This window comes from Chiloscyllium plagiosum, unplaced genomic scaffold (genome assembly GCF_037043375.1).
Source record: "Chiloscyllium plagiosum isolate Xiang-an unplaced genomic scaffold, Cpla_swu_hap1 HiC_scaffold_10, whole genome shotgun sequence".
Lineage (NCBI taxonomy): Eukaryota > Metazoa > Chordata > Chondrichthyes > Orectolobiformes > Hemiscylliidae > Chiloscyllium > Chiloscyllium plagiosum.
Genome location: NW_028270148.1, coordinates 26,453,741 through 26,481,737, shown reverse-complemented (window position 1 = coordinate 26,481,737; position 27,997 = coordinate 26,453,741). Strand labels below are relative to the sequence as shown.

Sequence of the window (27,997 nt, the reverse complement as noted above, 5' to 3'; positions counted from 1 at the left end):
TTGTGATTATCTTTCTACTTCATTTAATTGGATTATAGATCATATTGTTATTCAGCTATTTACATTTTACTCACATTCTCTAACACTTGAGCACCTGCAGAGACCTAATTTTGGCCTGTTGATTCTCCAATCACACCATTTGTATGATTTTTAGATCTCTCTGCCTATACATTCTGTGCCTGTGGGCTTCCGTCTCACTTCATCTGAGAAAGGGGCAACGCTCTGAAAGCTTGTGATTTCAAATAAACCTCTTGGCCTATAATCTGGTGTCATCTGACTTCTGATCAAAATTATGGATCATGTTAATTAATTTATTTGTCGTCTTGTTCTCTGCATTATTCAAGTCAAATTGAAGTGAAGATAATTATTTTTTAAAAATGCTTCAAAATATTTGGCAACATGATCTTTGTTTTTATAATGTTCTTTCTATAATGTTAATTTCTCATTGGTCTATCCCTTCCAACTGCCCCAATCTGATTATCTATGACACTCAACCAAAAAGATAAACAGTTTAGTTTTATTCATTCAAGAGATGTGGATATCACTTGCTTGGCCAACATTTACAAACATCCCTAATTGCCCGGGAGAAGGTGGTGGTGACCTGCCTTCCTGAACTGTTGCAGTATTTTGGGGGAAGGGACACCCACCGTGCTGTCAGGATGATTTTGACCTGGCAACAAATGAAGCAGTAATGTTTATAGTTTCAAGTCAGGGTGGTGTGTGATTTGGTCAGGAATTTTCAGGTGGTGGTGTTCTCATGCATCTGCTGCCCACATCATCTTCTGGGATGTAATAAACAGAGGTTTGGGGCTGGAAGGTGTGTCAGGGTGGACCGAGAGCCACAGAGGCACGTGGTGGACTGACAGCCGGAAGGGGCATAGGGGCAGGCTGCTTTGAGTGGCCAGGGGGTGGGAGGGACAGGTAGCTTGCTGGGGGATCTGTATTCTATGCACTGTTTCTCATTTGATTCGACTGTCTTGTATGTATTTGTTACTGTTACCTTTGTGATGACTGAAAGTGGGATTTGAGGTTTGTCCTCATTACCCTAAAAGCGGTGAGGTTTGGGGTCCAGCCTTGCTATCCCTTTCCCTTGTAAATTGCTGTTACTTGTATACGGCTGTTCATGTTAACTGTTTGTATTTTGTACTGTTTAATTTATAAAAAATAAAAACAAAATAAACAGAGGTTTGACTGTTGCTGTTGAAGGACCTGGGGCCACTGTGATGGTAAAGGGAATGTTGAAGGTAGTGGATGGGGGGGACCAATCATGAGGACTGGTTTGACCTGGATGGTGTAGTATTCTTGAGGGTTGCTGGAGCTGTGTGTGACCAAAGCTCAATCTTTTATTTTGAATGTTCTCTAACTGTCCACCATAGACAAGTCTATTTTGCCTCCTTCTCTGTCAGAGAAATGTTAGGTTTTTAAAAACTTTTTTTATTGTGCTGTGTATTCAAGTATAGGAATACAGTGAAAAGTGTATAATGTTGCCACCTATGGCACCATCTTAGGTATCAAGGTACCTTGGGACAAAAACGCTTATGTACAAAGTAGTAAGAGAAATGAGTGTTAAAAAGTTAAGCATTACTTCATAGTAGAAAAATAAAGAAATAAGTGATAGTTTACATTAAGTCTTTTGTAGTTTAAACGAGGAAAATAAAGGAATGTTAAAAGTTCAACAGTCTTTGATGAGTCCTCTGCTTATCTCACTCACTCTGTTCTCAACATTGCTGCCCCAGATACCATCGCTACTGCTGAAACTACCACCTCTCTGATCTCCCCAGTGCCGAGGGAACATGCCTGGGCAGGATCTACTGACTTGCTGAGCTGAGACATCGCCATGAGCTGCCGAGAGGTCAGCCAACATGTTGTCAAGAGACCAGGCTGAGGGACGCCAAGAGACCACACTGAGAGACCAGGCTGAGGGACACTGAGGGACCAGGCTGAGGGATGCCGAGAGACCACCTGAGTGCGGTCATGCTACTCAGAGACCAAACGTTGAAGAAAGGAAAGAGAAGGAAATAGAAGGAGTGGAGGAGCTCCAATTGGAGCATCCTACCCCGCTGCGATTCTGACGGGAAATATAAAGGGTTATACCATTTAAGAATCCAGCTAGTCCTGTAAACAACCTTGTGAGGAATCCGAGATGCCAGTTAATATTTTATCTAAGCAAAGTACAATGCATTTATACACCAACTAACTGCACTACAATGTTACACAATTATCTTTCTGAATGCACTATAACAATTAGCTCACATCCCATCTGTGATGCTGAAGGGACACCACATAATATCTTCACTGGAATCATCAAAGGAGTGAAATTATTTGCATTGTTCAAATCATGGGAGAACTGACTTTGCCTGAGCATCTGAGGACGTCTTTGTTTCACTTCACAGGTAGCAACTTTACAAGGAGGTAGTAACGCTAATTTTTCTCCAGCATAAAGTTGTATTAATTCATCATTTCAGACAGTGCAAAAACAAATCTGCTTTGAAGTCAGAATTGTTACAGACACATTCCATTTGGTAACTGATAATACCCTTAGATATCCAGCAGTTAGTGATGAACAGAGAATTAATCTTTTTGATAGTTACAGTATAATGTAAATAACTGTTTTACATGTCAGTTGCATATGTAGCATTTCAATACCTTTGGTTATCAATGTCAGGTTATAATGTGACTGGGAATATATTTCAAGTTTAGTCTTTTTTGTCAACTGGATGATTTGAATACAGCTGTCCCTTTGAGAATGTGTATCGGGTCCGATCAGGTAGGGAAAGAGTTAAGTTTTGAGTTGTGTGTTACAGATGCTGCCAGACTGACTGAGTTTCTTCAGCAATTTCTGTTTTTGTTAAAGAAAACATTTTCATTCTCAGAAACATCCGTTTTATAACAAAATCACAAAATGAACATTGCTCACAAAAGGTCAAAAGAAATGTTTTCAGCGCAACATTAACATGGGAACAAGTGAGGCCACATACGGCAACATTGTTGTTCTTGTCCGCTGGGGGCCAACCCGGCGGAGACTTCACAATGTTAAAAATCACAGAACACCAGGTTATAGTCCAACAGGTTTAATTGGAAGCACTAGCTTTCGGAGCGTTGCTCCTTCATCAGGTGGTAGTGGAGGGCTCAATCCTAACAGACAGAATTTATAGCAAAAATTTACAGTGTGATGTAACTGAAATTATACAATGTCACCTCCACTATCACCTGATGAAGGAGCGTCGCTCCGAAAGCTAGTGCTTCCAATTAAACCTGTTTGACTATAACCTGGTGTTGTGTGATTTTTAACTTTTGTACACCCCAGTCCAACACAGGCACCTCCAAGTCGAGACTTCACAATCACTGCCTCCAACCTTAGGGGGCGCTGTGACAGGAGCTTCATCCAAACACTCCTCCCAGCCGGAGGGGGCGCTGTGACAGGAGCTTCATCCAAACACTCCTCCCAGCCGGAGGGGGCGCTGTGACAGGAGCTTCATCCAAACACTCCTCCCAGCCGGAGGGGGCGCTGTTGGAGACAGGCTGGCGGATCGCGGAGATGTTCCGGTTCAAGGGTGAAGTGCCAATTACCATGTGGGGCGAAGAGGAGTGAAGGCTAGTTTCGTTAAATTATAAGAGGTGAGTTTAATAGATTCTCGAAGGAGATTGTTCAAGAACATTATCTCACGCTTTAAAGTGCATGTGTACCCGTGACAAAATGCTTTTAATTGTTCAGGTTTTATTGAACTGAACGGTTAACTTTGCTGCTGTTTAGTTACAGGGAGTAGGAGGGTGCATGTCCCCTACAGGTACTTACTAGGTTTTTAATACTTAGATAAATTATTAACATTATTCCTTATTAGATTTCTTCAGGTTATAAAAATCCATGCTTGTATTGGCTTTTAAAGTAACTACTTTGAAAGATCCCATGGTCTGATCACTTTATGTGTAGCTCAGGTTGAGATCAAAAGGATTGAGATCCACACTCTCATGGATTTGTGGAATTGAGTGTTTTCTCTAAGAATAGATCAAAATAGGTGACACATTTGAACCAAAGTGAGAGAGGGTTAATCCCAACATTTCTACCTGTCTGGTTTTGAACTGCATTGTTTGAAATCTATCTGTGCAGCCTGATTTACAGCTGGGCAATGACAAGGCTCCAGCCAGTGTTCCAATGCCTGTAATAAACAGCATAATTTTAATACATACACTTTGCGTTATTTTTACTACTACCTAGATTGAATATTAGCTCTGGCTAAGTAAATGTCTGTTGTGGAGCCAAAGTTTGAAGTTACCAAAAATGCCGTAACTTTTAAGTGGTAGAATGTGGTGGTGTTTACTGTTTAATATGGTGTGGTTATGTCTTAGCCTGAATAAAAATTAAATTATATTGGAATTGCATTGGTCAATCAACATTCTGGGTGTGAAGTAGCTTCATGTTCATTGATGATACACCATCTCAGTCAGACAACTCAGAGACAGTAAAGGACATTCACTTTTGGATAAATATAACTCAATGTTGGCAAAACTGAAGCCAATTTCTTGTGTCATCACTGTAAACTCTACCGCCAGGCAACAAATTCTTATTTTCTAAATCAGGGTAATCACAACGGTAACTGTTTTATTTCAGCCATAATGCATTTCCAAACATGTGATCATTCAGTTACCAAAATCACTAACATCCTTCTCTGTAAAATTGCTTCCCTTGCCTCAACATATCTGCTAAAATGGCAAAAGTGAGGACTGCAGATGCTGGAGATTAGATTTGAGAGTGTGATGTTGGAAAAGCACAGCAGGTCAGGCAGCATCTGAGGAGGAGGAAAATCAACGTTTCGAGATTATCTTAGAATCCATAAACTGTATAAACAGGCTATTTGGCCCAAGGCAGGCACACCGATCCCCCCCAAAGATTAACCCACCCAGACCCATTCCCCTAGACTCTACATTTCCCCTGACTAATGCACCTCACCTACACATCCCTGAACACTATGGGCAATTTAGCATAGCCAAATCACCTAACCTGCACATATTTGGACTGTGGGAGGAAACTGGAGCACCCGGAGGAAACGCACAGACATGGGGAAAATGTCAAACCCCACATAGTCACCCAAGGCTGGAATCGAACCTGGGTCCCTGGTGCTGTGAGGCAGCAGTGCTAAACACTGAGCCACCATGCCAGCTGATTGCTTCCCTTGTCACACCTTTCATTGAAAAAGAATCAGTCCAGAATGACACGTTACACAACATTGTATCTGTGCTGATGATGGTTAGATTTTAGCTCCTGAAACAAACCAAACCTAATTCATAATAGCGAATGCTTACTCTAGTGAATGTCACTCAAACAGGACCATCCTCCTTTATATCATCCATTGGTGGAGTTCCAATCCTCCCAAATGAAATGACTTCAGCCTGGTCTCAGAGTGAGTATCGAGAGAATGACCAGAGCCTCGTTCCCTGTAAGCAGGGCAGCTGCACAGCAGCTTAAAAACTTTGTGTACATTTGATCATCCTTCACCTTACAACTTTCATTCTGGTTTAAATATCTAACTCAAGCTACTCAGAAATCCCTGCAGTCACAACAAAAATTAGAGGTAATATTGCTTGAGACTCAATTATTCCAGACTTTCCGTCCAATTCTTGACCTATTCACCCAATGGCATTGTAATAATTGCTAGACCAATAGACAATATAGATCAAAGTTTCAATTTTAAATTTCTCACCTTTATTTCCAAATCCATTATTTGCTTTACTAATTCCTTTCTTTGTAACTTCCTACAGCACACCCGATCTCTGTGTTCCTCCACTTGTGGCTTTTTCTGCATTTCTGAATATAGTAATACCAACATGAACTGCCACATCTTCAGCTTCCTGGGGCCTGAGCTCTGGAACTCCCACCATAAGCCTTTACCCCTCTTTCTTCTCTAAGATATTTCTTAAAATCAGCTACTTTGACCAAGCTTTTGGCCACTATTCCTCATATCTCCTTCCTGAACTCTGCATCACATTTTGTTTGATTCTACTGTGAAGCACCTCAAGATGCTTTACAATTTAAAGATGCATCATAAATGATACTTAATATTAGGTCTGGAAGGAAACTGAGGAGAAATGTGTTTGGTAAAAATGTGTGTCAAGACGAAAGATAGAAAAGAGTTATTGAACTCCATCATTCTTCGAGATCAACGATAAGGAGAGAATTGATTATAACAAGTGAAGTTAGGAATCAGTGAACGAGGATGTTAAATTATATTTCATGTGGTTCATTGAATCCATTCTGACCCTGTAACCTTGCGTTTCCCATGGCTAATCCGCCTAGCCTGCACATCCCTAAACACAATGGCAATTTAGCATGGCTGATCCACCTAAACTGCACATCTTTGGATTGTGGGAGGAAACTAGAGCACCCTGTGGAAACCCGCGCAGACACGGGAGAATGTGCAAACGCCACACAGACAGTTGCCCGTGGGTGGAATTGAACCAAGATCCCTCGCCACTGGCCCACCATGCCACTCCAGTTTGTAGGCAGAGTAGAAGTACTTGGCAAAGCAGTTACTGACCTGCATTTAGTATCCATGCTGAGGAGACTGCATAACAAGTTAATTTAGAAAACTTGGTTGCATTAAGTATACAATATAGAAAGGCTTGGAACTCTGAACAATAATGTGGAGAAGCAGATATATGAACAAATATCTTACACAAGAAAGTGTCAGGAAAGAAAGTAGTTGGATGTGTGTAGGGTAGAAAAATGAGCAAAGAATTCAAGGAGAGAATGATACTTCCGGAAAGCAAGAAGGAACAGGTGATGGAAACTGTGGAAGATAATCAAGGGAAGATGGAGGTTGATGTGTTAAACACATGAAAAAATGTGTATTATAAAGGCAGGAATAAAACCAAGGCCCGAGGAAAAGTTATGAACACCAGTTAATATCAACTATTTACACTTGCAAGTAAAGGACATTGGGCTTTTATTGGAACAGATGGCTGCTGCAGAGGCAGCAAGGCCTTAGAAGTGGTGCCTCCATTAACATCTGCCTTTGAAGGACCAAAAGAAAATGCCAGAGCCAGGATGGCTGACCCCAGTGATTAGAGAGGAATACCCAACTGTGAAAGCATTAGGCCTCCAGGCACAGTCATTGCTACCAGGGGTCATGAAGTCCCCTGAAGTTGCTGGGAGGTCACACTGATTTAGTTCACAGTCTCCTGACTAAATGGAGGTCACCATTCTAATCGACTAAAGTGACACAGTTCTGGTAAGATGACCATCAACAGGCCAACTAATTGACTACCTATCCTTGATTGACCGATACCTAAACATTGCCGAAAACGTGCTGCTGGAAAAGCGCAGCAACATTGCCATTCCCACTTTTAGGAATATCTCAGCACAACAATAGCATCAAACTTCTCTCCTGACATCTTCTACCAGCATTTAGCACAATGTGACATTTCAAGCTCGTTTCTGGATTGATCAGTGAGAATGGGTCCCAACTGCTTTTGTCCTCATTTATTCACCAGCTTTTGACTAATGGAATCTCTGTGTCTGGCAGTGGTCGAAGACCAGGATTCATTCTCCAATGTTGCTGTAACGCATCAAATGTAGTTTTAAAAATAAGCTAAAATATTTTCTATCAAAAGAAAGAGCAGCATTGTCTTTGCCTCATATATATAAAATAATCATATTGAGTATTAGTGACTGGTGTTTGCTTTTAAATGCTGACAGACCTTTTGTGAGTTTTTAGCAATTTGCTTTTATTGAAATAACATCGGCGTTAAACTATTTCCACACTTTTTTATGTTTCCATAGTAGTTATAAATGTTTACAAAAAGAAGTGTGGCTTGGCCTATAGGATAGAGTAATATAAATTTAGTTTTCTTCTCGATAGTTGATTGATTTTCCTCATCACCTTCTCAATGCTGAATCATTGATTAACTTACTGTGAAAATGGTCTGGGAAAATGTTGTGCTGAAAAACACAATTTTCAGGGAATCTAGTTAAATCTGACGAAAGCACTTCTAAGGAGAGCAATTACTTTACACCACATGGTGCAATTTGTAATGAAGTAAAGGTTATTTGAAATGTCACTATTCAGCAAGTTTTTTTTGTGTGTTTTACTAAAAGTTAAGTTTCCATAGTGAGCGTCTGACCTTAAGCATGTGTTCATCATTAGTTTTCATTTCCTTTTGTTTTCAACCTCAGGAAAGCAAAATGACCTCTTTAGCCTTTCAGCTGAAACGCTTGGCTTTACCACAGAATGATCCAAGTCTTCTGTCTCGCACAGTGACAGTATCGTTGTTGTTTGATTGTAAGGAAGCTGCTACTGTTGACAGAGACACTTTCTTTGCCATAGGTAAGTGATACATCCACCCTGCACTTGCATGCCTCAACATATTTTCTTTGGGAGCTGTTACTGCTGTTGTCTCTACTCTGCTATACCTGTCATAGATTTATTGCATTGGTACATGACCACTGCAAAGGTTTACGCAGACCATATACTTGTAATTTATCTTATTTGATCCCCATTTTTGCTTCCTCAGTTAATCAAATTTTGGAGTCTAACTTTTTTGAAGTTTTCACATATATTACTTAGCATCGTCATTTGCAAATATTCCAATTTTTTCAACTAAAAGATCCCTCCCATTTAATAAAAATGTATTTTTCACTCCTTTTGAACCATGTCATTTCTAAAATAATATATCTTGTATTAGTCTTTAGTGATGTGAGCTGCTGTGGTCGATCCTCACTGGAGATTCTAGCACTACACTGAGGGCACCATCCAGAACTAGATATCAAATGGGGTCATCGATTTATTAGTTACTGCTGTAACTCATTTAAGAAGTGCCATTTTATTCCACTTTCCAGTTTCCATTGTATGAATTAAAAATCACGCTATTGTATTTACATTCTGTCCATACGTCATCAAATGAACATAAGAAATAGGAACAGAAGTGAGCCATTTGGCCAATTAAGCCTGGTCTGCTGTTCACCTTTACCATGGCTGATCAAACTCAGTACCATTCTCCTGTACTATCTACATGTCTTTTGATATTGGTAATACCTAGAAATGTATAAGTGTCAGTTGTGAATATATTCCAAAGCCCTCTGGGAATGGGAATTCCAAATATTCACCATCTTTGGAGTAAAACAATTCCTCCTTGTCTCAACCCTAAATGGGCTGTGTCTTATTCTGAGACTGGGTCCCATGGTTCCAGACAATCAACTGGGGAAGTATTCTTCCTGTGTCTACACTGTCAAACTCTAAGAGTTTGTACGCTTCAATGGGGTGAACTCACAATCGTACGCTTCAATGGGATGAACTCGCACTCTAGAGAGTATAGGCCCAGTCTGCTGAATCACTCCCCAAGTAACAATCTGTCATTCCTGTGATCAGATTGTTGAATCTTTGTTACACTGCCTCTGTGGCAAGTATGTCCTTTGTTCAATATCTGCCACAGTTTGCAGAAAATCACCAGCCCTTTTTGGGAATCCCTGTTTTGCTAGAATTAAGTAAAACCGCTGTGACATTTTCTCAATTTGTCCTTCTTCTTCCTAAAATGCTGCATACATCATCCAGTCACAGATTTCAGTTGGCATTTAAAATAATTTTTTCTCATACTGTGTAAATTGGTAACTAGGCCAGCACTTATTGCCTCTTTTTGATTGTCCTTGAGAAGGTGGTGACAAGCTACTGTCTTGAACCCCTGCAGTCTTTAATTTGGGGTAGCATTTTTAAAAGATTCACTCATGGGATGTGGGGGTCACTGGCCAGGCTAGCATTTATTGCCCATCCATACCAGAGGCAGTTCAGAGACAACCATATTGCTGTAGATCTGGAGTTACATGTAGACCAGACAAGGTGAGGGTGACTGATTTCCTTCCCTAAAGGATGGGTGCTTCCCCAACAATTGATGATGGTTTTGTGGTCATCATTAAACTCTTAATTCTGGATTCTTTATTCAATTCAAATTTCACCATCTGCCATGTCAGAATTTGGACTTGGGTCCCCAAAACATTAGCTGAGTTTCTGGATCAATAGTTTAGAGATAATGTGACTAAGTCATTGCCTCCCCCTGTGGTGTGGTGGCAGTAGTAGGTATACCCACGCTATTGTTAAGAAGGAAATTCCAGGATTTTGAGCTATTGACGGTGAAAGAGCCGCAATATATTTGCAAGTCAGGATAGTGTGTGGTTTAAACTGAACCTGCAATTAGTGGGGTTTCCATGAATCTGCTCTCGTCCTTCTGTTTCTATTTTCATTCTGCCCTTTCAGCCTCTCCCTTCACGATTACTTTTTCCAGCTGTTCCTCATAGAAATTTGTTTCTTTTAGCAAATCACGGCACATTTCATTTTGACCCTTTCACACTCACCATTCTTTGTGTTGTTTGCTCCATTCTCCAATTCCACTAGTCCTCCTTCAGTTCTTTGATAACAATATTTATATTAACAGTGGTCTCTGAATTTCACCGTTCTCGGAACCCTAATAGTTGATGTTTGAATGTGATATTTTTTATGTTTCACTTTTCACCAGCTTGTATAGCTGAAGCCGCAACTTCTTAATATCTATAGAATATCCATTTCCTTTTTGTCATAAATAATACGAAATTGCTGATTTTACTCCGAAGCAGTTATTCTTTGCCACAGTTTAAGATGGTTCTCTTTTTTTTTCATTTGGTACAAAGTTTTTTTTCTGGTTGAATACAAAAATGGTACTAAAGGCCTAATGAGTTTTTAATGCTTCTTTTCCAATCCTTTTTTGCACATCATCTTTCCAGAAAGTGTGTAAACTGCCTCTAATAATTAAACAATTACCATCTACTGGATTGGTTTAGGAGGAGGCTTATTAAGGGAGTGTGCATGCATGTAGATCTTATCAAATGCATGAGCGATAATTTTCTTTTATCATGTTTACAGTGTAAAGATAATATATACAGGACCATCCAAATAGTCTTTTAGAATTTATAATGCACTAAAGATCAAATCCTTCCATAAAGGTGTGTTCTAAACTTTGACTAAAATCAGTAATAGATTTTTCTTTTATTGCAAATTCTTGTGGAATAATACTTTACATTACTTCATCATTGTGTTAACACTCATTTCTCTAATCATGTAGGATGTACAGGTCTAGAGGAACTTATTGGAATTGATCCAGCTTTTGAAGAATTTCAGTCGACACTCTTCAGCCAAGCTTCCAAAGGTCTAGAACGTAGTGTTCAAACTAAAGAAGTGAATGCCAAGCTCAATGAGAATATATTGATTTTTCTAACACGCTTATCACCATATTTCATGCTCAAGCCAGCTCAGAAATGCCTCGAATGGCTTATTCAAAGGTAACATGATACCAATGATTTGGAATTTAGAAAATAATTTATTTCTTTTTTTCTTCAACAAGCATATTTGAACCTATGTTTGAATGTCTCTGTTCTTAGTCAAAACGATCTGTATTCAAACCTGTATTATATTAATGAAACATAGTTAATTGCAATTTTCTTTTATTTTGCAGTAACTAGGAATCAGCAGATTTAATTAAAACATATAAAAACATTTTGCTGAATGATAGTTTTGGGATCATAACATGTTTTGAAGCTGTGATACAGTTATTTTCATTGCATAAAAGTAATTACAGCAATGAGATCTCCATGGTTTTAACTTGTATGTACTTGTTTTGCTAGGTTCCACATTCATCTGTATAATCAGGACAGTTTGATCGGCTGCATTCTTCCCTATCATGAGACCAATGTATTTGTCAGAGCCATTCAGCTTCTTAAAATTGATTGCCCAACTCATCGCTGGCATTGGCTGATGCCCATGCAGGTAATAAAAAAAGTTCAAACAATGTAATTAAAGTCTGCAGAAATGAGGCTTTTATTCTGCAGTTATGATGTTTATGACATTCAATGGATAAGAATAATTGGCATTCCTCAGGTTTTATTTCAGTATTTTTAAACTAAAAAATCCAGCCATAACAGTATTTAACTTAGATGGCTATTTGGTGAAAATTGTTGAATGCATTTGGACCAGTCTGTTATTTTCTTATCCGTCATAAAATTACTTTTAAATTGACTAACTGGTTCTGTAATCTGTAAATTCTACGGCTGAAATTCCTTTAAATATGATTCATCCTCCAGCTAGGGTCCCAGCCTCCACCTTACTTCCCAACCTCTTGTCAGTGTCACTAATCATTCACTAATGATGATGGCACTGCACATGGAATGTGCATCCACTGTATCCATATTGTTTGTTCAATAATCACTCTGAAATTCTGCAAGAGCATGGCTAATGGCAGTTGACTATCTTTCTACTGTCTGGGTATATTTCCAGTGTAAAATATTTTATCAGTGCACCTCATGGTTTATGGAGGTATTTGTTGTACATGTTATTATTATCAATGATCTGATAAATGGTTATAGGATAGGCCACTAACCAAGCATCCATATCGTCAACTGCTTGCTGTTGAGATCACGGTGTTTGAGTTGCTTTTCATCCAAGTACTAGAAAATGTGCATCTATATGTGAAATTGATGCAGAGCGAGAGAGAAATGAAAGATTTGATTAATCTTGTGCGACTTTGTAGGACATTATTTCTTTAGTAGAGCGTGTGGTGTAGCTGAGACACAAAGATGGTATCTGAATGAGAAAATAATCAGTTCCACCAACAAATGCATTCTGCTGTAACTTGCTCAGTTGATGTAGCTGGAGATATTGCAAAGTATCATTCAAATAAGTTGTATTTTTCTATTATCTATGCAGAAATATGGCGTCCCATTGGCAAGAAGTACATTAATTACACATTGTTACAAAGATTTGAACTTTATGGATTTCATCTGCAGTCTGATAACCAAAGCTGTCAAGGTTTGTACACCCAACCTCAAATTTGAAAGTTTTGGACTAATTTGAATTTTTGCTCTGAGTGTTTTCACATTCACACTTAGAAAATGTGAATTGTTCAAAACCATAGTATAGAATTATTATTGTAGTAGCGGTACAAAAGATCCTTAAAGATACTGCAATTATGGTACTGACTGGTGCAGGCCAGCAAGCTTCAAGGCTTAATGCTTTTCTTGTGCTCACTTGGTGATAGTTAAGACACATTTGCTGGTTTCTGTTCCATGACTAGGGCATGATGAAAACAACCAGGGTTGTCCATCTTGATCTCAGTCTGAGATTAAAACAGGAAATTCTAGGTAGATTTACATCAGCAAGCCCAAAATCAGCCTCACATATGATGTTCTCGGCAGTTGAATAAATTAGCAATTTATTGAAGCTTATAAAGGAATATTAAGCACACCAAATTTCAAGAATTGTGATTATGAAATAAACCTAATTATCAATTTCTGTTTTTTACTTAGACATTTGGAGATTATCCTAGCAATCCAGCACAGCTGAGGGTTCTTTTTTCTTTTTATGCATCCACCATTGTGGTAGCATTAAACACTGCGGAGAAAATAACAGACACCATAGTGGCCAAACTGCTTCCATATATCCAGAAGGTAAAACATTTTGCATGTGTGAAGCTAAATCATGTGGAGCATATTTACTTTCAATTTTATTATAAATATCTTGAAATAAAAGCTATATACTGCAGGTGTTAGAAATATGAAATCAAAACAAAGTTCTGGAAATATTCAGCTGCAGTTCAGTTCTGAGAAAGAGTCCTATTTGACTCAGATTATTAACTCTTTCTCTCTCCATAGTTGCTGTCAGATGTGCTGAGCTTTTACTGCCCTTTCTGTTTTTATTTTATAAACGTCTTAACTTTTTTTTTGCTAGTTAGATCTGCACTATTCAGTTTGTGCAAAAGTGCAAAATATACTGTAAGGGATAAGAGGGGGTGGGGGGCTGGGTTCACTATTGCTCCTCATTACTTTATATACACTCTGACTTCTTATGCTTCACACCAATAGCTGAAGCTATGTAACAACATCCATTGCTGAAGTGACCTCTGATTTGTATGCACCCTGCTGGTCACCCACATTATAATTCTGGATTCGTGGTGCTGGAAGAGCACAGCAGTTCAGGCAGCATCCGAGGACAGGCAAAATCGACGTTTCGGGCAAAAGCCCTTCATCAGGAGGGCTTTTGCCCGAAACGTCGATTTTGCCTGTCCTCGGATTTTGCCTGTCCTCGGATGCTGCCTGAACTGCTGTGCTCTTCCAGCACCACTAATCCAGAATCTGGTTTCCGGCATCTGCAGTCATTGTTTTTACCCACATTATAATGTTTGAATGACACTGCTTTTATATGTGTTATACTGTGCTTTAGAAATTGTTGGTTAAAACATTTTTCTTCAAATTGATAGGGATTGAAGTCTTCATTTGCTGATTATAGAGCTGCTACCTATATGATAATCTGTCAGCTTGCTGCAAAAGCTGTCATGGAAACCTCTCTGGTAAACACTCTGGCCCAGCAGATCACCAAATCACTTGTGAAGACACCATCACTGAAGCGAGAGGGATTGAGTTGTTTGATAGTTTTACTACAGCACCAAAAGAAAGAATGTATTAGTGAAAAGTAAGTGAATTATTTTCTTTTATAATCATTTGGTAGTACAGAATTTGGGTATTCCTGAAAAAGGACTTGTAAAAAGTTTTTTGTTTGAAGAATTCACAGAAACAAACCAACTAAAGGGAACACATGATTTATACTGTTTGAGAGGAGAATGCCGATTGGTTAGCAGCAAAACTGTGATTGATACCTGCATTGACATTGGAGAATACACCAATTAATAATGAGTAGTGTCTGACTGTTTATTACCCAGCGATTGTATTATACATCTATATGATGTCGTTACTCTACAGGTCAAATTCCAGACTGAACTCTGGCTTGATAGATATGTTTTATCCTTTAGTTTTATTGAGGTGGTCTCTTGCTGAAACATAGGCACACAATGTTGCAGGTTTGCTTTTAACGTAAAGCTAAAGTTTATTAAGCAAAATAAATCAAGACAAAAATAGAATAAAGCAGCCTATACATATAGTATAAGCCTAAAGACCAAAACTTTAAACATACTAAAAGTTTAATCCCAAAACACTCCTTTATGGATCCCAAAGGAAACTTTTTTGGATCCCAAAATTATCCTTTGTACAGTACCCAGAAGTACTCCTTGTCGAGTAATTTTACCAAGGAGAAAATATTTTCTTAACCCCTTGATAGGCTTACATTAACTGTGACTTTAACATTAAATCTGGAACATCTGGGTGCTTCTTCCTGGAGCTATCATATACCTGACCTTCAAAAACTACTCTGTTTCAAATAATCTTTTCAGGGTTTAATCCAAACATTTTGGGACTGAAACTGATTCTTTATTCTACCTGAGAGTAACAAACCCAACTATCTTCTCTCTTTCTTAGGAGCAGTTTTATACATCTTTTTCCAAGGACTTATTCAGTACTGACTAAAACTGAAAGGGCTCACTCGCTCAGCTATGGGTGTTTCTCTTAAGCTGAACGAAAGGTCCAGAAATTTCTAACCGATCTTGATCATTTGTTTACCTTGCTTGGTCATAATCCCTGCTAATTTATGGACACATCCATTAGTTCTAAAAGATAGCTCTTAGAGACTGTTTTCAAAGAAATCATCATTGCCAAGGAATTAGTTACACGTTACTTATTAACTTCAGACACAAAGAAAAACCCATTTTTGACTAACTCAAACTTAATAAAAATGCATTTTGTATTATTTATCACAATTGGATGTTTACAAAAAAAAACCTAACAGTGTGAAGAATTAAGCTGACAATTTAGGAATGTTATTTAGGTTTGCAGTGTGGCAGATTTGCACATTGTGGAAACTATGCATAGTAATAAATGGGGCCCTGTCTTTCCAACAGACAAAGCAAGTAGACACACCGTACCTTAACAAAGTAGGGGTAGCCATGTTCTGGTTCATTTCTCAGAGCCATATCTTGACCAGTCAAAGTCAACCTGTCTGGTTTGAAATGTAAACAAAGCTTGGCAGTTAACTGTCAGTTACTTTAGCCAATGCATAATTAATAGTTTTTTTTTAAACTTGAACAGTGGCACTTCCAATATGCAGTATAACAAACATGCTTTCAGCTGATGGTAATATTGGACAGGCAACATGGTGGCTCCGCTGCTTCCTCAGCACCAAGGACGTGAATTGGATTCCAGCCTCGGGTGACTGTCCGTGTGGAGTTTGCATGCTCCCTCTTTGTCTGCGTGGGTTTCCACTGGGCCCTTCCATAGTCTAAAGATACACTGGTTAAGTGGATTAGCCATGGTTAATGTAGGAGTACAGAGATAGCATGGGGCCTGGATTGGTTGGGATGCTTTTCTGAATGTCAGTGCGGATACAAAGGGCCGAATTGCATGGTCGGGATTCTGTGATTCTAAGTCAGATCCCAGAATGTAACTTGGCTTGATAGATCATATGTTTAATATTTGCATTGGTTAGAGTGGTAGTCAGTCTCTGAAACATGTTCACATGCAACTGCAGATGCTCTTTAATAATTTTAGAAGTATAATCTCTTTTTGGACGTAATAGAAAGGAAATAGCTTTGTCAGTTCCGGATTAATAATGCAAATAAGAAAATATTCTGAATTGTCATGGTGATAGAAACTTTTGTAGCAATTCAGTTTTTGAGGTGCCAGATCAATTTTGAGGAATGATTTAATTTCTGCAGGTTTGCATTTAAAGCCTAACCTCACTTTCAACTGGTTTTATTTATTTCAAGACTGAAGTACCAATTTGAGTAAAAATAATCCATGTTAGGACATTGCAAATTGCAAAATCCTGTGAAAAAGGCAATACTGTTCAAGTTGTTTGACAGTAAATTTACAAACCAAAATATAACAGATTATGGAGCTCCAATTTGTTCTCCATCTTCCGTAAACAAGGATTGCTCACCATCTCAGTCGTTGACAGGGCTCTGTATGGTGTCTGAACCATTCTACATCTACTCTTATCTTTCCCCTCCCTCCCTGAAGCATGATGGGATGCCCCTTGTCTCACCTTCTGCGCAACATAGCTCATCCTTTGCCATTTTCACCACTGTGATGCCTCAATCAAAAGCATCTTACCCTGACCCATTCCATGCAAGCATGTGAGGTGGAACACATGTCCTTTTATCCCTCCCTTCTCACCATCCAGGGCCCCAAACATTCCTTCCAAGTGGAACAGCAGTTAACTTGTACTTTTTATTGTAGTACACTTTATTCACTGCGGTCTCCATCACATCATGGAAAATAAATGCAGACTAAGTGACTGTCTTACAGAACATTTCCATTCTATCCACAAACATGACCCCTAGCATACTGTTGCTTGTCATTTTAATTTCTCATGCTGCTCTCTTTCTGACCTTGTGACAGAAGCCTGTTAATGTGCACCAGTGAAGGTCAATGCAAGTTCAAGGAATGACACCTAAATTGTTTTAACTCACATTCTACAGTCTTTTGGGCTCAATGTTGAGTTCCACAATTTTAGATCACAACCTCTGCATCCATCTTGTTCTGTCTGTTTTTCCGTCTGGTGGGTCTTGTCTTGTTTCTTTCTTTATCCCTTTATGTTTCATTCCGTTGACTGATATAGTCACTCGTACCTTGGTTGGATACATCTTTTTCTTTATTATACCCATGACAACTCTTTATGGCTTTTGCATCATGAAGTATTTTGTAATTTTTTTTCCTGCCCTCCAGCCTATCATGTTCCTTTCCTTTTGTTTTTCATGCTATCCCACCTGCTCCATTGGCTCAAAACTGTCTCTTCCTTATTTTTAATGGGATGTCAGTATTGCTGACAACACCAGTATTTGCTTTCTATTCCTAATTGTCCACCAAATGAGTGGCTTGCTGGACAATTTCAAAAGGCAGTTAAGAGTTGACCATATTGCTGTAGATCAGGAAGCGCACATAGACCAAGATAAGAATGGTGGATTTTCTTCACTAAAGAACCTTAATTAAACAGAAGGGTTTTATTGAGAGTGGACAATCAATCTTGCCATTCCAGAGATTAGCTTTACATTTGTAATTTGTGAATTGAGGTTAAATTGCCATGGTGGTATTTGAACTGCCAGCTATCCTCAGAACATTAGACTGGTTCTCTGGATTATATTACATTACATTTTTACATTACATTACAGTGTGGAAACAGGCCCTTCTGCCCAACAAGTCCACACCGACCTGCCGAAGCGCAACCCACCCATACCCCTACATTTACCCCTTACCTAACACTACAGGCAATTTAGCATGGCCAATTCACCTGACCTGCACATCTTTGGACTGTGGGAGGAAACCGGATCACCCGGAGAAAACCCACGCAGACACGGGGAGAATGTGCAAACTCCACACAGTCAGTCGCCTGAGGCGGGAATTGAACCCGGGTCTCTGGCGCTGTGAGGCAGCAGTGCTAACAACTGTGCCACCGTGCCACCCACAATTATGATAGTGCTGACATTACCACAAACTTCTACACACATTTCTAGGACTCTCTTCCACAAGTGGCAGTGGATGCTAGATGAGTTATTAATTTTAAATCTGCAATAGATATTTGTTTGTTGAGCAAAGCTGTTGAGGGAAATGGGCCAAAGTTGGGTATTTAGAGTTAGGCAACAGATTAGCCATGATCTCATGGAATGGTGGAACAGGCTCAAAGGCTGATTGGCCAACTTCAGTTTCTACGTGCCACTGGGCCATAATCTCTCTATGTTCATAGCTCCCCATTTTATCTTCAGTTCTCAAGACACATCAATTTAACCTGAAATGTTAACTCTGCTTCTGTACACAGATGGATTCTGACCTGTTGAGCATTTCCAGTATTTTTTGTATGTTTTTATTATCGTGGTATTGTTTCATCACAGATCCACATACATTTTAAATTAGGCATTGTGAATATCAATATGCTAAGACCGAATAGAAGCTTAACTGTTTCTGTGTGTTCATCAAAAGTGATTTGCTAATTTCTCCATTTGAAGAATTGCTGAAGGATTCATTTATATTCTTCAGTTAACTACAGATTGCATCCTGGAGAAGATAGTCTTTATTCAGTAGTTTCAGAAAAACCTAACACATGACATGTTTATTGTATACAAAAATCCATGCTGGTAGTTATTTAAACAGCTACCACAGTAAATAGTGGTTCCAGCCATATCATTTTCTTCCATGTGGTTACTCAGTTTGCTGTAATTGCCCTTTTTCTTCCACGTTTTCCACAAAATCTCTTTTTTTTATTTTCTATCACTGAAGTAATGTATGTCTTTTATCTCCTAGACTGATCGGGAGAGAAAACTCTACGCGATCCATAAATTACATTCCTACTTTAGCATCTGATTATTGCTTTCTTTATTTTACAGGACCTTTAATCATCTCTGTAATATTCCTGGCCTCATTACAACTCTCCAAGAGATTGATACTAGGTATAATGTTTCTCCATTGCTCCAATGTTTTCTCCCGAAACTGATACATTCCGTTATCACAGAAGGCTACAACAGAATTAGAAGCAAGACGAAGCCATTCAGCCCATCGAGCCTGCTCCACCCAGACACAGGTATATTTTCTAATGATTTACTTAATACACTTGCTCTGTATTCCTACACATATATGTGATGAAATAATACTTGATATCAATGGACAAAAGCATCTTTCTCTATCTGCCCCAGCGATATTAACATTCTTAAGGTTTTGATTTTTGTCAAATCTGTTGATTTCTTTTATGCCAATTTTACAAAATTTACCGTTATTTAAATGAAAGACTTCAGTAGCTTTTCAGCATGACAGTCAAACGTTTCGAGGCATTTAAGTTCTTCAAAGTGCAAGAGCCATTATACAGGTAGATGTGATAATCATTTTAGATACAGCAAAATCCTCTAGACAGGAGTGCAATGAATTAGCTAATTGGTCTCTGGATGAGTGGTGCTGGAAGAGCACAGCAGTTCAGGCAGCATCCAAGGAGCTTTGAAATCGACGTTTCGGGCAAAAGCCTTTCATCAGGAATCGCTTTTGCCCGAAACGTCGATTTCAAAGCTTCTTGGACGCTGCCTGAACTGCTGTGCTCTTCCAGCACTACTAATCCAGAATCTGGTTTCCAGCATCTGCAGTCATTGTTTTTACCTAGCTAATTAGTCTGTTTATTTTTTTGGTCCGTTAGTTGAGGGGAGACTGTTACCCATGTACTCAGAATTTGCTGACCTTTTTCAAACAGTATCAAAGGAATAATATGCACTAACCAAAGCAAAGAGCCTCCACATAATACCTCATCTGAAGGACAGTGTCTGTGACCATGCAGCAGTGTATAGTATGGCACTCAGTGTCATCTTAAATTTGGGGCTTCAACCCCTAGCATTCTGACTTAATTATGAAAATACTACTAATGTACACTCTGATTCTAGCCTTTTGAATATTCCTAATTATAAAGACTCCAAAACTGATGGCATGTTTTTCACTGCCAAGGCCCTAAGCTCAGGATTTTCTCCCTAAAGCCCTGAGCTTCACTCTCTCCATGTGACTTGACTTTTTGTTCAAAGACACTGATATTGCCATAGGTTGCTAAGTGTCATATTTTAATCTATAAAGTGATGCTTGGTAGTGCAGAATTTGAATATTGCTGATGGAAGAAACATGTTGAATCTTTTTGTCTTGCACTGTCCAGGACAAATATAAGATTAGGAAATACCAAATGATTACAGGTAGTTCTTCTATAACGTGATGGTTGCGTTCTTGTGCAACCCCACATTATAGAAAAATCGCACTTTTAGAAACAGTGCTTAAAATGTTGGCGATGTGATTGTGTTGCAGCCAACATACATTTTAAAAATTTCCACTTCAGAAACAATGTCCCCAATTCGTCAGTCGTGTTACAGAGAATTCGCACGTATAACCTGTACAACAATTTATGCTAGAGGAAGAAAGCTATGCTGATCAGTTGGCGTTTGTCTTCAGTTGAGGCATTGCAATGAAGAGCAGTAGTACCTCCTACTTCTACCTGCCAGCTGTGTTGACTGAAACTCCTAATGATCACCTAATTGAATCAAACAATTATTCTTTTGTCTGTCCTTGGGAGGCAGAGTTGGGAGCATATTCAACCAGCCCATACTTGCAAAACCCAAAACTAAATGTTTTCTGTTTGAAGTGATTTACCAATTGGGCAACACTTGCTGAATAATTCTAAAAGCTCCAGTAGCAATCCGTTTAACACAATCAGTCGAATTCACAGCGTAGCTTGTTTACACTTGCTAGAAGCACCTATGTTTATAGGCAGGAACCTATTCTTTCCAAACAAAAGGAATATGTTCAAGTCTTAAGCTTTTTACTTACACAGAAGGAAGTGGAGCCTCTACTTCTCCATTTTCTCAATTGCAATGCCTTGACCAACGAGAGTTAACTTGCTCTTGTATTCTAGCCCCTTTGAAATGAATACTAACTTTGCATTTGCCTTCCTAACTGCCAACTGAATCTGCATGTTAACCTTAAGAGAATCCTGAACAAGGTCTCCTGAGTCCCTTTGTGCATCAGATTTCCACAGCCTTTCCCTTTTTACACAATAGTCCATGCCTCTATTCTTTCTACCAAGACACACAACGTTAGACTTCCCCACATTGTATTCCATTTGCCACTTCTTTTCCCATTCTCAGATCCAGAAAGATTTGCCTGAGCAAATCCTTCTGCAACCTCTCTGCCCCTCCACTTTGTGCCATCTTTTGGATTAGTGGTGCTGGAAGAGCACAGCAGTTCAGGCAGCATCTGAGGAGCAGCAAAATCGACATTTCGGGCAAAAGCCCATCTGCCAACTTAGCAACAATGCCCTCAGATCCTTCATCCAGATCATTAATGTGTAATATGAATAGTCATGGTCCCAACATTGACCCCAGTTGAAATCCACTACTCACTGGCTGCCATCCAGGAAAATAACCCTCTATCTCCACTCTTTGCCTTCTGCCTGTCAGCCAAGCTTCTATCCATGCCACTACCTTGCCCTAACACCATGGGATGTTATCTTAATTTGCAACTTCCTGAGAGGCACTTTGTCAAAGGCCTTCTGGAAATCCATTGGTTTTGCTTTGTCTAACATGTTTTTACCTCCTCAAAGCATTCTCTCAGATTTGTTAGGCATGTGGTGAAGAACACCCCTCGTGCTGCTATTATGATACTTCTGTTCTCTGTATTAACTCTCTTTTGAGCTCTAAGTCACAGTCTTTGTGCTGAATTATGAAGCTTTATGCTGTACACTAATGTGTAGTGAAAACTAATTAAAGAATTGTCGATTGTTATTTAATGCTCCTATCCTCTGGCCCAAATTTGTTTCTTGCTGCCGGAGGTAAGAGGATAGTATACTTGATTCATTTTACCTCTTAGATTTATCAGCTCTGTTTTCCTGCACAACAATGACTGATATAACCTCTGTGTGTCTCATGTATTCGTTTATCTCCTCAGCTGAAATGCCTGAAGAGCAGGAAGAACGTTCTGATGGCCCAACCCACATCCAACTTCTGGAAGGCATACTTCAGAATGTTGCATTAGAGAGCAACCTGGACCAAATTGTAGCCAAGTAAAGATCATTAATGTATTTCTGTATCTATAATGGCAATTCTTGTAATTCTTGGTTTGTTTGATTTTTCAGGAATTAAGTATTTCATTTCCAGTGTTTCTTGTCTTTCGTTGGCTGATTTTTGTTCGCAAATGAGTTTTCACTTCAGTCCTTCCCAAAAACTTGAATGAGACAATGCCCCTCTCCTGCAATTCCCTCCTTGTCTCACAACATGCTGAAAAATAAAATTGATAGCATTCATTCATGCGTGCAACAACTCAGAAAAAATCCCTAACTCTACATCCATCTTCTGATCATTCATCTTAAATACCCTCTGGCTGTTTATGCAAGGTCTGGCAACTCCGGTATTAGAAATTCTCTTGTCTCCTCTACACTAAGCTTTTCTCCTTCATTTGATCCTTTCATATATAACCTTACTCATTCCACACACCAATTTGATTTTCTACTCCCAACTTTAAACCTTGTAAATTTAACATTTGCTGACTTCCCCCTGTTGCATCCTAATGCATACGCTGGACCATGTTATTTGGTTGTGACAGTTTCTTTATTAAAAATAAATGCTGAACATGTTTATGGTGTTAATTGAAAACACAGTCCCAATGTCATTTCTTTTGCTTTGCAGGTTGCACACACTTCAAATTGTTTGATGCAAAGACAAAAATAATTTTGTCCAAGAAAAACCATAAATTAGAATAAGTGTAATCTGAAGATTGCAAACAGAATAATAGAGAAAAATACCCAAACGTAATATGGTGATCTAATTAGGGGATTCATAAATTACTTTGTTTTGTGTTTTATTTAAAGTTTGTTAACATCAGGACATTGTTGTCCTGAATTATTATGTGATGGATTACTTGTGGTAAAATCTTTAGAAGAGATTTGCTATTTGATAAATTTGCCAAATAATCTGTTATTGCAGCTGTTAATCATAACTGTCTTCTACAGGGGCTTGTAGACAGGAATCCTTTGGTGGGGTTTATCATGATAAATGTCTGACTGTAATTGAGTAGGGATTTACTACTATGGTTCGTTTATCTTTATCCTTGTTTTTCAATCACACTACATCTTACTGTTTTTCTTTATTCTAGCGTGCTTCTTGAGGAGTACATTTCCCATTGGACAGAGAATATAAACTCTGACAGTCTTACTGCTTTAAATAAAGAAATAATGCCCGTGGTCAGACTCATGGAAGCAAAGTAAGCAAAGTAAAGAATTCCTATTTTGGATGTGGCATGATTGCCAAGCAGGTTGGAGCAAAGATCCCCATGTGTTGCTTTTCTCAGTCATTTTACTCTGGAGAATGCTAAGTTGAGTCCAGATGCTTTCCTTGCATTGGAAGGGAATTAAACTGGGCACAATGAGTAAACTGGGATCTCCTCATTCCCAACTTGTAGTTGAATTGGTATTTGCAGCAGATTACCTATTAGCCCTCTTCTTAAAAAGAATATATTGCAAAATATAGAAACCTTTTTTTGTTTTGTAAAACAATTGCTTTTGTAAGCGTTTAAGGCTAGCATAATTTTTCTTTTCGACCTATTGTGTTAAATGCTCTTTCAAAAATGCAACTATCTTAATGTTGCTTTGTTTGTGACTTCTATTTAAAGACTTGCTTTTCTGTTTACATGAAGGTATTCTAACGTTTATGATATAGTCTTGGAAGAACAATTGAAAAAAGTCAAAACCCAGCGTGAGCAAGACATCTTTCACCAGTTTGTTTCTCTGTCATTGAACAGTGCCAAGCATCAGGTAATATAAGATTTTAGACCCAGGCTCAATAGGAACTATTAAAGAGAAAAATGACTTTGCAGTAAATTTCATCATTCAACTATCTGTTTCACAATTAAATATGCAACTGTGAGATTATCATTTTACAAAAACGTTTATTTTGGTTGCATGTATTTCTTATAAAATGACATTTGGTGTACCATGCAGAATGATATGCTGCTGTTCACCAAATCTAAAACTATTACTTTCAACATGCACGATAAGCATTTCTTTCCCAGCTCTTGCATCGTATAAACTATAACATCAAGACATTTTCAAAATGGGAGGAGGATTGAGGTGGGATCATGTGGCAACCTGAAAGTTTAGGCCTCAGAAGCAACCAAGCTGCTGCATTGATCTGACCAAGTTTGAACAACTGTATTCCCAGTCTATTGGGCCCTTGTTGTGAGAATTCTCCCTGAGGGATCACAGCAGTTGGGACAGGAATTGAAAGTACACACTAATGCAATTGGGTTGTGCAACTAGGTGGATGTAGACATATTTTGTTGGAACAGAGTTGTGGATGCTTTAGTTTTAAGGAGCTTACCTTGTCCCTGCCCTGGGCTGGCTTAATGTCACAACTGGGTTGGAGTTAAATCCATATACACTGGTTTACCTAGCCTTCCTGCTGTTTGCATCCTCACTTCCATCAAGATTCATTCTTTCCCGGATCATCAAAATAATGGATTTCATTATTTCTTTTCTTATTTCCTCCTCCTTGCAATCCCGATCACCGAACCACTACTTAATAGTGTTGTTGAAACGTAATTCATGCCCTGCGTTCTAGTTCTTCATCCTTGGGATTCCTTCATTCTTAATTTCCAAGTTTGAAGGTTTTGGGCTACTGCACAGTTCCTGAAACTTGAGCATGATGAAAGTAGGTTGACATTGCATATTGTACTGTCAGAACTACTGTACTCCAGCTGACAGACATCTGCGTCATTTGGTGAACATAAAAGTTCACAAGCACTACTTTGAGAAGCAAAAGGTGTTTTCCAAAAGAACTGCTTAATATTTAACTCTTTGTGAGAGTATGCTATGCATAAATTGTCTACAACGTTTCCTTTGTTTTAATAGTTATTACACCATAAAAGTACTTAATTGGCTGTTTCTTTCATTTAAAAAATAAATAAACTATGTTGTTTTCCTTACAATCGTATTTCTTATCCAGGGTGATGGAGAACAGCAGGGTTAGAGGCTCCATTGTCACCTGTGAATGTTTCATTCGTATCAGCCACAGGCATATTAGCTGTGTATCTTCTTATTAGCATTAGTGGTATTGGGTTAGGATGGGGGATAGACAATGGGAGTTCTTCTTTCCAATTGCTATCAATAAATCTCACAGAAAGAATAGAATTGGTTATAATGTGTGCCTTCCTATGTTTGAGTAGTATGTTATCAATCTGTGTACATACTCAAATGAATAAGAAAATTTAATTATGGGATCTCTGGAATCATGCCCCAGAAACTAGTCAAAGCCTTTAGGAGTAGGTAAAGTGGTGGGTGTGGGGGGAAAGGTAAAACTAAAAGGGCCGTGAAATTCCTAACTGAGCTTAATTTTTATTTTAGTTGTTGGCAGATTCTAACACATCTTTGTTGCTGAGTCTGAATCACCCACAGCCTACAATCAGAATATTTGCTGTTGAACGCTTGAAGGAAATCATTAAAACATCACAGGTATTCCAAGGTTTAAAAATTAATTGAATTTTTATTGCATTATTCATCTTAAGCTTCAAGAATTTTCAGCATTTCCAAAAGTTCAGAAACTATACAAAGTAACTCTAGTAGTTCCAATGAATGCCATAAGACAAATAAATTATTTTAACATGGTGAATTTACAACATTTTTAAGTATGCAAAATGTATTCAGAAATTATAATTAGAACAACTAGCTACATGTTTGTGAAGTTACCATGTTGTTAATTGCTGGTGATTCTGAATCCAGACCAATTGCAAAGATACATGAGGTTCCTTGGCTTTCTTCAGTTTGAACAGTCTTGAGGTGCGAGTTAAGCCATTAAAGAGATTGAGTGAAATAAAGTCCTCTTTGAAATTAATTGCTAAGTTAGTTAAGTCGTTTCCCCTGGATTTCCTAGGGGGAAGAAAATATATAACACCTGACTGTCTAAATCAAATTTGTTAGAGGTATTTTAAAAACAAGGCACCTTCAATAATACAGCTTCAGTGATTGAAAGTTAACTGTTTAGATTCACCAGCGCATTCAAATTGTTGTCACAGGTTTGGTCCCACGTGGTATGCAGCTTCCTTGCAGAGAGGGAAACTGCCAACAAATCAGCTTGAAAGGTTGTGCAAGAGCACTTGTATATTTGCTGGTAGTTGGAGCAAGGAGGACAGGGACTAGGGGAATTCCTGATCGAGATCCACTAAGCACTTTGGAAGGCATCAGTCTTTGAGTTGTAGCACACAGTAATCTTTGTTTTTGTTTAAAACGCGGAATATTATGGCATAGTTCTGTCATTTAATTATTGAGTGTCCAGCTGTCTCTTTAAAGGTTTATGGTCCCTACGATGTATGCAGCATGGTAAAACATGTAATATTATGGGCACTAGAATACTTGTGGAAGGATTTGAAGATATAGCTGTTTGATCACAGGACGACGCACCATTTTAAATTTATTTATATACTCATTTTATTTCGAAGGAGGGATGTGATGATCTTTTTCTGAAGGAAGCAATTTTAGAGCGTTTGAAAGATGACAGTCTAGAGGTAGTTCTGGTCGCTATGCAAGCTCTGGAGGTGAGTTGTATATTTTTTTTCATAGCTACTCCACTTATTTAAATATCAGAACAGAGCATACGTTTCATGATATCAATGTGTTTCAAGTCAATTCACAGGCAGCATTATCTAACAAATATCTTGGTACTTAATGTGCACCGAATATACTCCAAGGATGAAAGTTTTGCACTTGAATGGAATTGCAAAATGACCCCATAATCCAAAATTTACAAGCACAGTATTTGTTCTCTGTTCACTGTAAAAGTAGCTCCAGTTTGCTTTTCTAGGCTACTTCCCTCAATAAGGAGTCCTTTGTATGTGGCCTTAAAAGGATGCATGGCTTATTCATAGCAGCTGAAGATCACAACCATGCTCCAGACTAGAAGATGGCCATAACTAATGCTGTACATGACTGGTCAGTTCTAGTATGTTTATAAATTCATGCACATTAATCACAGTGACAGCTAGGGCCAGATGCAGTCCTGTGTTATCTTAAGGTGTTATCCTCTTGCTTGATGAAAGGCTAAATACGAATGCTAAATTTTTGATTTTGTTCTGATCCTTTTGTAGGCCTTCTCTGGAACCCTTGGCCAAGAAGAGACAGTTACTTGCCTTTTGACAGTGCTTCAACGAGTGAACCTTTCTGATAATGACTATTGGTGAGTATAATTTTAACACCATGATAGCATAATACAAGTATTATGGAGTCATAGAGATGTACAGCATGGGAACAGACCCTTCGGTCCAACCCGTCCATGCCGACCAGATATCCCAACTCAATCTAGTCCCACCTGCCAGCACCCGGCCCATATCCCTCCAAACCCTTCCTATTCATATGCCCATCCAATGCCTCTTAAATGTTGCAATTGTACCTGCCTCCACCACAACCTCTGGCAGCTCATTCCATACAGGTACCACCCACTGCGTAAAAAAGTTGCCCCTTAGGTCTCTTTTATATCTTTCCCCTCTCACCCTAAACCTATGCCCTCTAGTTCTGGACTCCCTGACCCCAGGGAAATGACTTTGTGTATT

At 38.7% G+C, this 27,997-nt stretch overlaps 1 protein-coding gene across 3 annotated transcripts in view; it reads left to right on the top strand.

Moving 5' to 3' along the window:
• Positions 1-3,559: 3,559 nt before the first annotated feature.
• Positions 3,560-27,997, top strand: part of heatr1 (HEAT repeat containing 1) — an 88,113-nt gene continuing 63,675 nt past the window's right edge. For all 3 annotated transcript variants that reach the window (XM_043695571.2, XM_087991235.1, XM_043695570.2), the window contains exons 1-14: positions 3,560-3,618; positions 8,171-8,321; positions 11,083-11,299; positions 11,642-11,783; positions 12,720-12,821; positions 13,319-13,459; positions 14,269-14,480; positions 19,276-19,469; positions 22,352-22,466; positions 23,555-23,662; positions 24,095-24,212; positions 25,800-25,907; positions 26,891-26,986; positions 27,536-27,624. In XM_043695571.2, coding sequence (XP_043551506.2) covers positions 8,180-8,321; positions 11,083-11,299; positions 11,642-11,783; positions 12,720-12,821; positions 13,319-13,459; positions 14,269-14,480; positions 19,276-19,469; positions 22,352-22,466; positions 23,555-23,662; positions 24,095-24,212; positions 25,800-25,907; positions 26,891-26,986; positions 27,536-27,624 — 1,784 coding nt within the window. In that variant the 5' untranslated portion in view covers positions 3,560-3,618; positions 8,171-8,179. The remainder of the gene's footprint in view (positions 3,619-8,170; positions 8,322-11,082; positions 11,300-11,641; positions 11,784-12,719; positions 12,822-13,318; positions 13,460-14,268; positions 14,481-19,275; positions 19,470-22,351; positions 22,467-23,554; positions 23,663-24,094; positions 24,213-25,799; positions 25,908-26,890; positions 26,987-27,535; positions 27,625-27,997) is intronic.